This window comes from Haematobia irritans, chromosome 2 (assembly GCF_050003625.1).
Source record: "Haematobia irritans isolate KBUSLIRL chromosome 2, ASM5000362v1, whole genome shotgun sequence".
Taxonomy (NCBI): domain Eukaryota; kingdom Metazoa; phylum Arthropoda; class Insecta; order Diptera; family Muscidae; genus Haematobia; species Haematobia irritans.
The window spans coordinates 127,200,932-127,210,596 of NC_134398.1; the positions used below are offsets into that span (position 1 = coordinate 127,200,932).

The window sequence follows — 9,665 nt, forward strand, 5'->3', positions numbered from 1 at the left end:
CGAGGTTTAGTATATTTCCAAATTATATCTATGTAAATTTGTGACATAGTCAAAAATCCAATTCATTTTCACTAAGGATCTTAAACTAAAAAATGACTATACCTATTCAACCTTCCCTGCATCCTCTTCATACCAAAAACAGGAAAGGCAAATTACATTATGTTCTTGCGAATATTGAGATAAAGTCGTGTAATTTGATTGCCCGTTTGCCTTGCGACGATAATGACAACCAAGATAGAGGAAAAATGTTTAACTTTATTAGTGAAATGAAATGTTGAATGCAAATATAGAGGTAACGATGGAGGATTATATTAGACCTTCAGATTTCAAAATAGAACTCATATCGAATTGTAGCAACACAATTAGATAGGAAGTGGCTGCGCTGACAGTCTGTAAGAAAGATTAAAAAATGGAATAAAAATACATGGTTAATGGAATTTGCTCTTTAGTTTCGCCCCCCAAGCTCACATATACATAGAGAGAGAGAGGCAGACAGACTTACCGAAAATATGAATGTATAGTCCAAGGTGAACAAACCAATGCCATTGAATTGAAAATAGCCTTCCCAATGCAAAAATTGCAAAGTAAATGATTTCATTTTGTTGTAGTAGAGATCATTGCCCAGCATAAAGGCAGGTTTCTTTTGCATTATCTCATGGACAATCATGGCCGATTGCTTGGAAAAACTATTGGCAGTACTGCATAAACGTAAGACCATATAGGCCACAGCCATGGTGGTTAAACCCCAGGCCAAGAATAATAGAATGACATAATCCAAGAGACGACTTTTGCCGCCCACAATGAGAAATACTTTGGTCAATAGGAAAATTCCGAAAATTGTAATGACAAAGCACACGGCCATGTAAGGAACACATTGTGGGCCATATTCTGCATTGGTGAGGACACTCAGCGATAGGATTTTATCATGAAGTTCAAACAGCTTGGGCATATTGTTTTCCGATGTACATCTACGAGGAGAGAAGAAAAAGCAATTTAACATGGTTTAAAAAAAGGTACAAGTATATATGGCTGTAAGATCAGCCAGGCGGAATTTTATGTACCTACTGAAGAATTACTTGGGTTGAGGTAACACTTGGCGATGTCAAGGTTTCTTAAAACTTCTTAACAGTGTCTTCTATATTGTAAGTTAGTCCATACAGAAGTCTAATAATGATTTAAATATTTTTTCACGTTAATCACATTTTACGGTCACATTTCAAGTGGAACAGATGAAATTTGTTCCTTCATGAGAATCCATAAGCCAACTTTGGTGAGCAGTTTATGGGAGCTATGGGTTGGGTTGGGTTACGTGGTATCAGGCTCTTTTGGACTATTCAGTCCATTGTGATACCACATTGGTGAACTACTCTCTTATCACTGAGTGCTGCCCGATTCAATGTTAAGCTCAATGAGTCCGATCGGCGTTCCATTTAGAGAAGCTTTAAAACCCTCAGAAATGTCACCAGCATTACAGAGGTGGTGTTCGGTCGAAGCAGGAATCGTACCCACGACCTTGTATATGCAAGGCGGGCATTCAAACCATTGCACCACGGTGGGAACTACGAACCGACATGGACCAGTTTGTTAATGATTAGTAGAAAGCATATGCTGACATCGCGTACCAAATTTCATCGGATGAAATTTGCACCTACAGGAAGCGCAGAAAATCAAATATGGAAATCTGTTTATATGCACTGAAAAAAGGCATGCACGGTTCCAAAGATTTTGTCTTTACTTTAAAAATGTTGGTATTAATTCCGAGCCAAAGAAGCGGAGAATACAAGTAAGGATACTTTTAAGACACACTTCTCTTTTAAATTTGGGTTTTGCGTATTTGCTTCTAGGAAGCAAATTTTAATTTTTTCAGCTTTTTTCTTTATATGCTATCAAAGTCCTTTAAAAACGAGTTAACGATAACATTATTTTCCAAATTCAGACTCGACTTCCAGTAGATATTATGCAATGTTTCAAGTAAGAAACGTCTTTAAAATAAGGTGTTGAAAAACATGTCCTATATTTGAATGATTTTTTGCTTTGTAGTCAAGATGCAAAAAGACAACAAATATAAAGAAAATTTCATTAAATTTAAAGAATTTTTCTGAATTATTAAAGTCAAGTTGACCTTAGCCCAAACATTTTTTCTTTCATGTTATGATACCAATTTTTAAGTGAAATCACTTAATTATAAGGACAATACGACTTCATTGAAAAGTTTATCGACTTTCGGACAAGGAAAAAAAACTTTACATTACAAAAATGCGTCTTCTATGCTAAGAAAAATTTGCATTCGTATTTTAAAGACATGAAATCTTTGGCCTCACAACAATAGTTTTTTCAGTGTACCTTCAATTCTTTATCGGGTTATATAGAAGAGTCTAATAATTATTTAAATATTTTTTCACGGTAATTAAAGGGCCACATTTCAACTGGAACTGATGAAATTTGATCCTTCATGAGAATCCATAAGCCAACTTTGGTGATCAGTTTATGGGAACTATGGGTTGGGTTGGGTTAGGTGGCAGCCCGATGTATCAGGCTCACTTAGACTATTCAGTCCATTGCGAGGTGGTGTTCGGTCAGGAATCGAACCCACGACCTTGTGTATGCAAGGCGGGCATGCATGCCCGGTTCCAAAGCCTTTACTTTAAAAATTTTGGTATTGTTTCCGAGCCAAAGAAGCGGAGAATACAAGTAAGGATACTTTTAAGACACAATTCTCTTTTAAATTTGGGTTTTGCGTACTTGCTTTTAGGAAGCAAATTTTAATTTTTAATTTTAACGACAACATTATTTTCCAAATTAAGACTCGACTTCCAGTAGAAATTATGCTATGTTTTTTATACTGGGTCGTGGTGAAATACTGAGTCGATCTGAGCATGTTCGCCCGTCCGTCCGTCTGTTGAAATCACGCTAACTTCCGAACGCAACAAGCTATCGACTTGAAACTTGGTACAAGTAGTTGTTATTGATGTAGGTCGGAAGGTATTGCAAATGGGCCATATCGGTCCACTTTTACGTATAGCCCCCATATAAACGGACCCCCAAATTTGGCTTTCGGAGACTCTAAGAGAAGCAAATTTCATCCGGTCCAGCTGAAACTTGGTACATGGTGTAAGTATATGGTCTCTAACAACCACGCATAAATTGGTCCACATCGGTCAATAATTATATATAGCCCCATAGAAACGGATTCCCAGATTTGACCTCCGGAGCCCCTTGGAAAACCAAAATTCATCTGATTCAGTTGAAATTTGGTACGTGGTGTTAATATATGGCCTCAAACACCCATGAAAAACTTGGTCCACATCGGTCCATAATTATATATAGGCCCCATATAAACCGATCCCCAGATTTGACCTCCGGAGCCCCTTCGAAGAGCAAAATTCATCCGATTCGGTTGAAATTTGGTACGTGATGTTAGTATATGGTATCCAACAACCATGCAGGAATTGGTTCATATCAGTCCATAACTATATATATCCCCCATATGAAACGATCCCCATATTTGACCTCCGGTGCTTTTTGGAGAAGCAAAATTCATCCGATCTGGTTGAAATTTGGTACGTGGTGGTAGTCAATATCAGTTCATAGTCATATATAGCCCCCATATAAACCGATCCCGAGATTTGGTTTTGGAGCCTCTTGGAGGAGCAAATTTCATCCGAGTCAATTGAAATTTGGTACATTGTGCTAGTATATGGCCATGCCTAAGACCATGCCTAACTAGGTCCATATCAGTCTATAGTTATATATAGCCCTCAGATAAATCGATCCCCAATCACACAAAAATTGGTCCATATCAAATTCATAATTGTATATAGCCCCCATATAAGCGACCCCCATATTTCAATTCTGGCTCTCTACGTATCGTGCAAAAAGTCCATATCGATTCGTAATTATTTGTAGACTTACCTATACATAACAGTTTTGTCTAATATATACCACGTATGGTCTAACTTAAAATTTAGAAAACGATGTTAGGAAGTTTTAAGATACCACAACCCAAGTAATTCGATTGTGGATGACAGTCTTTCGTAGAAGTTTCTACTTAATCCATGGTGGAGGGTACATAAGATTCGTCCTGGCCGAACTTACGGTCGTATATACTTGTTCTGAATTATTAAAGTCAAGTTGACCTTAGCCCAAACATTTTTTCTTTCATCTTATGATATCATTTCACTTAATTATAAGGACAATATGACTTCATTGAAAAGTTTATCGACTTTTGGACAAGGAAAAAAACTTTATATTAGAGTAATGCGTCTTCTATGCTAAGCAAAATTTGCATTTGTATTTTAAAGACATAAAATCTTTGATCTCACGACAATATTTTTCTCAGTGTGGGGGGCTATTTATAATTATATGGACCAATGTTTACATGATTTTAAGAGGCTGCAACATGTACCAAATTTCAAACGCATCTGATGAAATTTGCTCCTCCGAGAGCCTCAGTAAGCCAAATATAGGGGTCAGTTTATATGGGGGTTATACCTAAATGTGGTTCATTTTCAATCCGATCCATCCTATCTACAACAATAAAATTTCAAGTCAATACCTTGTCTCGTGATTTCAACAGACGGACATCGCTAGATCGACTCAGAATTTCACCACGAACCAAAATAAATATAATTTCGGGCCTGAGACTAATATTTCGATGTTTTACAAACGGAATGACATAGTTAATATACATCCAATCCTATGGTGTAGGGTATAAATTGCCAATTAGATTTGAAGATTACAAAAATGCGAATTCGATGTTTTTATACCCACTACTATAAGATGGTGATGGAGGTATAATAAGTCAGTCATGCCGTTTGTAACATATGGAATTATACATTTACGACTATAAAAAGGATATATTCTTGACTTGTTTCAATCACGCTACAACCTTCAATAATGGTGCTATTGTCTTAAAATTTGGCATAGATTTGTTTTGTTTGCATAATTTTGATGTAGCCCCCATATATCTATTATCGTATTTGCCTAAAATTGAAAATCTAGACGTATTTAGGTTCAAAAAGACCTGTTTCGGATTTTCTTTGTATCGTCTGTCTGTTGTAATTACGCTACACCCTTCGATAATGACGCAATCGTTCTGAAATTTCGCACATAATAGTTTTATTGTATGCAAGCAGGTCAAGTTCGAAGATGAGCTGTATCGTTCCAGGTTTCGAAAAAGCCCCCATAAAGCTACACCCCGGTTTGGGTTTAATGGAAAAAATTTAATGGAAAAAATTTTTTGAAGCAAAGATTATAAACTTTACTTTAATTAAAATTTCATTATTTTAAAGAAATTTGTCCTTAATATTTTGTAAATTTCGCATCCTAAAATTTAGGTTGCGTAATCTTTAATATCACGTAAATATTTTTTTTAGTGTAGTGTATGCTCTAAGGTGAAACATAATATGTTTGAACAATACAAACAATATTTTGTTTGCACCAACCCTGGAAATATATATGCTTGATGCAAAATGTGTTTGGGGTATATGTTAAAGAAGCGATTTTTTTGGAGGGTGTATATGACCACCAGAGATGTGGAAAATTTTGGTGGAAAAGTTCACATTCTACACTCATTTTCAATATATTTGTGCTCCAATTGACATGATATTTTATTCAGGGAATAAATTTAATATTATATTTAAGTCTTTCAAATTTGATCGAATAGATATAGCCCCATATATATGTTCTTTTGATGTAGGCAAATATGACCAGAATACCCACATTGTACACACAATTTCAGTAATGATACACTTTCGTAGTAATACACACACTGAAAAAAATATTGTCCTGAAGTCAAAGATTTCATGTCTTTAAAATACAAATGCAAATTTTGCTTGGCATAGAAGATGCATTTCTCTAATATAATGTGGTCCAAAAGTTGATAAACTTTTCAATGAAGTCGTATTGTCCTTATAATTAAGTGATTGGACTTAGAAATGGGTATCATAACATGAAAGAAAAAATGTTTGGGCTAAGGTCAACTTGACTTTAATAATTTAGAAAAATTCTTTAAATTTAATGAAATTGTCTTTAACTTTGTTGTCTTTTTGCATCTTGACTACAAAGCAAAAAATCGTTCAAATATAGGACACGTTTTTCAACACTTTATTTTAAAGACTTTTTTACACGAAACATAGCATAATTTCTACTGGAAGTCGAGTCTTAATTTTGAAAATAAAGCTGTCGTTAACTCGTTTTTTAAAGCACTTTGATAGCATATGAAGAAAAAATCTGAAAAAAGCGAAAAATTAAAAATTTGCTTCCCAGAAACAAGTACACAAAACGCAAATTCAAAAGAGAATTGTGTCCTAAAAATATCCTTACTTGTATTCTCCGCTTCTTTGGCTCGGAATCAATACCAAATTTTTTAAAGTAAAGACAAAATCTTTGGAACCGGGCATGCTTTTTTTTCAGTGCACTACACTCTATAATATCAGACTTTCTACAGAACGGTTAAGATTTAAATAATAAGGCTCTAAAAAGGTTAAAGTAACAGGCAGAGAAGGAAAGTGTAAGGCAGAGAAGGAATATGACCAACCCAAACATATTTCAAGATTAAAATGTTATTTTTAGACGGTGAACATGGAACATGTATATCGCAATCTTCTGGAAAAAATAAGGAAAAAACAGTGAAATGTGCCAAATGGCACAATATATTCGGCACAGTCCTATTTTAGATCTTTCTTACATACCCAGCAAAAAAATTTGGAAGTTCTTCTTAAGGCACAACTTTAAAAGCACTTCCAAATATGTCCTCCCAAAGATGTTCTTTATTTAAACTGCACAGGAAATTCATTTGAGTCAATTTTTTATAACTCGCTTTTTCATATTTTTAAAAATTTTATTGTTTCAAATGGGTTAAAAACAGATTAAAAATTAATAAAATAGTGCAAATTATTTAAATTTTGCCGAAAAAAATGCAAAATCCTTTGTAGAAAAATTGCGAATTTTTGAAAACATTTGATGTCAAACGTTCTAGACAAGCGTTATAAACCATGAGAAATCATAAGAAATTTTAAAAATTATTTCTTCGTCAAAATATCACAAAATTTCTTTATTCACATTCAAATCACTGGATTCGCATCATACCTTAAGGAGTGATGCAAATTCAGTGCAACGGCTGTTGAAATGGTGGACATCCGTCTTATGACAAGCCCATGTTAAAATCATCGCTTCTGCGCCAATTTTGCACCACTTCCAGATCCAAAAAGAACATTTTCACTACTTTTTTGGTGACGCTTTTTTTGCTGGGTATTTAATCTTAACAAACACACACATAATAACGAGGCAAAGTGTTCATTACAATGGACTGAATAGTCTAAGTGCCAAGCTGCCTCTATGAGGCAAAGTGTAAAAATACCTTCCAACATTTGGGAGAAAAATATGTCCTTCCAAATGTCATAATATCATTTGCTCTTACCTTTCATCAGGAATTATTTCTGTATCATTAAAGCGATCACCATCTTCATTATATTCCTCACCATCTTCATTGATTGTAGACATATTTTCAGAGAAGTGTCTGTGTCTAAGCTCTTGATTAGCTGGCATTTCTCTCTTCATATCCGTTTCCACATTGAATACCATAAGAGGACCATGTTTACTGTCACTTTCCAAACTAATTCTTTGGAATAGCTCATTAAGTTTCTGAAAACGTTGGGATATTTCCGAAACGAAGTAGATGAACTGGCCCAACATTACACTCGATGCAGAATAGGGAAAATTCGAGGCCATCAATGATATGAAGAAGTATTCATGGTAATAACTGCAAAAATATTATCGTAAAATACAAATTTTTTACCAAAAGACTCTTCACTTACTAAATCAACTCCTTAATGTCATAGAACATGGATCCTCCAAAAATGCCAATGATTACAATCCAAGTAAAATAAAATATGCATTTTCTCTTCCGTTTAGAATTTTTCGTTTCCTCTTTTCTTACTCCCAGCGCATCACATTTCTTAAGATTCTCATCAATATCCTGCAGGATGCGTTGGAATAACATAAAGAATTTCTTACGCCTCCATAGATTTAGAGCATGCATCGATAGATAAAGGAAACATCCCAAATGAACAAGCAACGAATTTCCCAAGCGACAGACACTGTCACAGCTGATTTGTTGATAGATCCCAAAAGGTCCAAAGTTTATGAGACCATAACAAATCAAATAGAATATCGGAGCAATGTACATTTGGAGATAGTGGAATATATTTGAGCGCGGATTTAAACGCTCATATGGCATAACACCATATATCTGAAAGAAAATGTATGCAAAAATAAAAACACTTACAGGGACAGGCAAGAAACATGTTATATCCTACAGAATTATTTTAATTTTTTCTTGTTCTCAAAACCCAATAAACTTTTTAATTGATACAATCAATTGTTTAATTAAATTTGAACGCAATTTTCAAATCTTATTTGTTGATTCAAGTAGAGTCAATAGAATTATCATTTGAAAACACCACGTTTGATATTAAATTTTTAAATAAATAAAGAGCGAGATATTAAAAGCTAGAGGAATTATTTTCACAAAACGGTTCATCCGCTTAGTCCTATTTTTTGCATACTCTTTGCAACATTTCGGTCGGTAACTTGCAAACAAATGCTTCCATGTTATCTTCTAATACATCACGAACTTTAACATAGTCCCATAAAACATAGTCGAAATGCGTTAAGTCGCACGATCTAGGTGGCTAATTGGCCATCATCGAACGTGAGATAAAATATTCGCCTCTCAGTAACTTCATTGTTACGGTGCTGTGTGACCTCTTCTTGATGAAACCTCATGTCATGCACTCTTGCATTTTGGACAAAACTATATTGAACCAACTTAACCGCTCGCCGGACAGATGACAGATCTATTCCATTGACAGTACATTTTATTGTTTACATGTCTTCAAAATATTTTGATCTATTGTATTCAGAACTAAAGTTCTTCGTGCTGTAATTTAAGCATGAAAGTGTGCTTGCTATATATCTGCTCAGCTAAACATATTGCTAGAACGGATGAAAAATGAGCTTGGATTAAAGCCATTGTAGTTCCGGCAGGTATATACGGCCGTAAGTTCGGCCAGGCTGAATCTTATGTACCCTCCACCATGGATTGCGTAGAAACTTCTACGAAAGACTGTCATCCACAATCTAAATACTTGGGTTGTGATATCTTAAAACTTCTTAACATCGTTTTCTAAATTGTGAGTTAGTCCACACGTGGTATATATTAGACAAAAAAGTTATGTATAGGTAAGTCTACAAATAATTACGAATCGATATGGACTTTTGCACGGTACGTACAGAGCCAGAATTGAAATATGGAGGTCGCTTATATGGGGGCTATATACAATTATGAACTTGATATGGACCAATTTTTGTGTGATTGGGGATCGATTTATCTGAGGGCTATATATAAATATAGACCGATATGGACCTAGTTAGGCATGGTTGTTTAACGGCCATATACTAGCACAATGTACCAAATTTCAAATGACTCGGATGAAATGTGCTCCTCCCAGAGGCTCCAAAACTAAATCTCGGGATTGGTTTATATGGGACTATATATGATGGACTGATATGGACCTCTTTTGGCATGGTTGTTAAATATCATATACTACCACCACGTACCAACTTTCAACCCGATCGGATGAATTTTGCATCTCCAAAAGGCA

At 35.0% G+C, this 9,665-nt stretch overlaps 1 protein-coding gene across 1 annotated transcript; it reads right to left on the reverse strand.

Moving 5' to 3' along the window:
• Positions 1-235: 235 nt before the first annotated feature.
• Positions 236-8,245, reverse strand: Gr33a (Gustatory receptor 33a). Its single transcript, XM_075294831.1, has 4 exons — positions 7,818-8,245; positions 7,421-7,762; positions 503-968; positions 236-390 (listed from the first exon to the last, which is right to left on the reverse strand). Exons 1-4 carry the CDS (start codon positions 8,237-8,239, stop codon positions 307-309), a joined length of 1,314 nt encoding a protein of 437 aa, XP_075150946.1. The 5' UTR covers positions 8,240-8,245; the 3' UTR covers positions 236-306.
• Between the last annotated feature and the right edge of the window lie 1,420 nt (positions 8,246-9,665).

Excerpts from the sequence above, each read along its gene's own strand:
- Gr33a (XM_075294831.1), bottom strand. The coding sequence starts at position 8,239 with ATGCCATATGAGCGTTTAAATCCGCGCTCAAATATATTCCACTATCTC. Across the intron at positions 969-7,420 it reads GAAATAATTCCTGATGAAAG|ATGTACATCGGAAAACAATA; the intron begins GTAAGAGCAAAT and ends CTCTCCTCGTAG. Across the intron at positions 391-502 it reads ACTATACATTCATATTTTCG|ACTGTCAGCGCAGCCACTTC; the intron begins GTAAGTCTGTCT and ends TCTTTCTTACAG.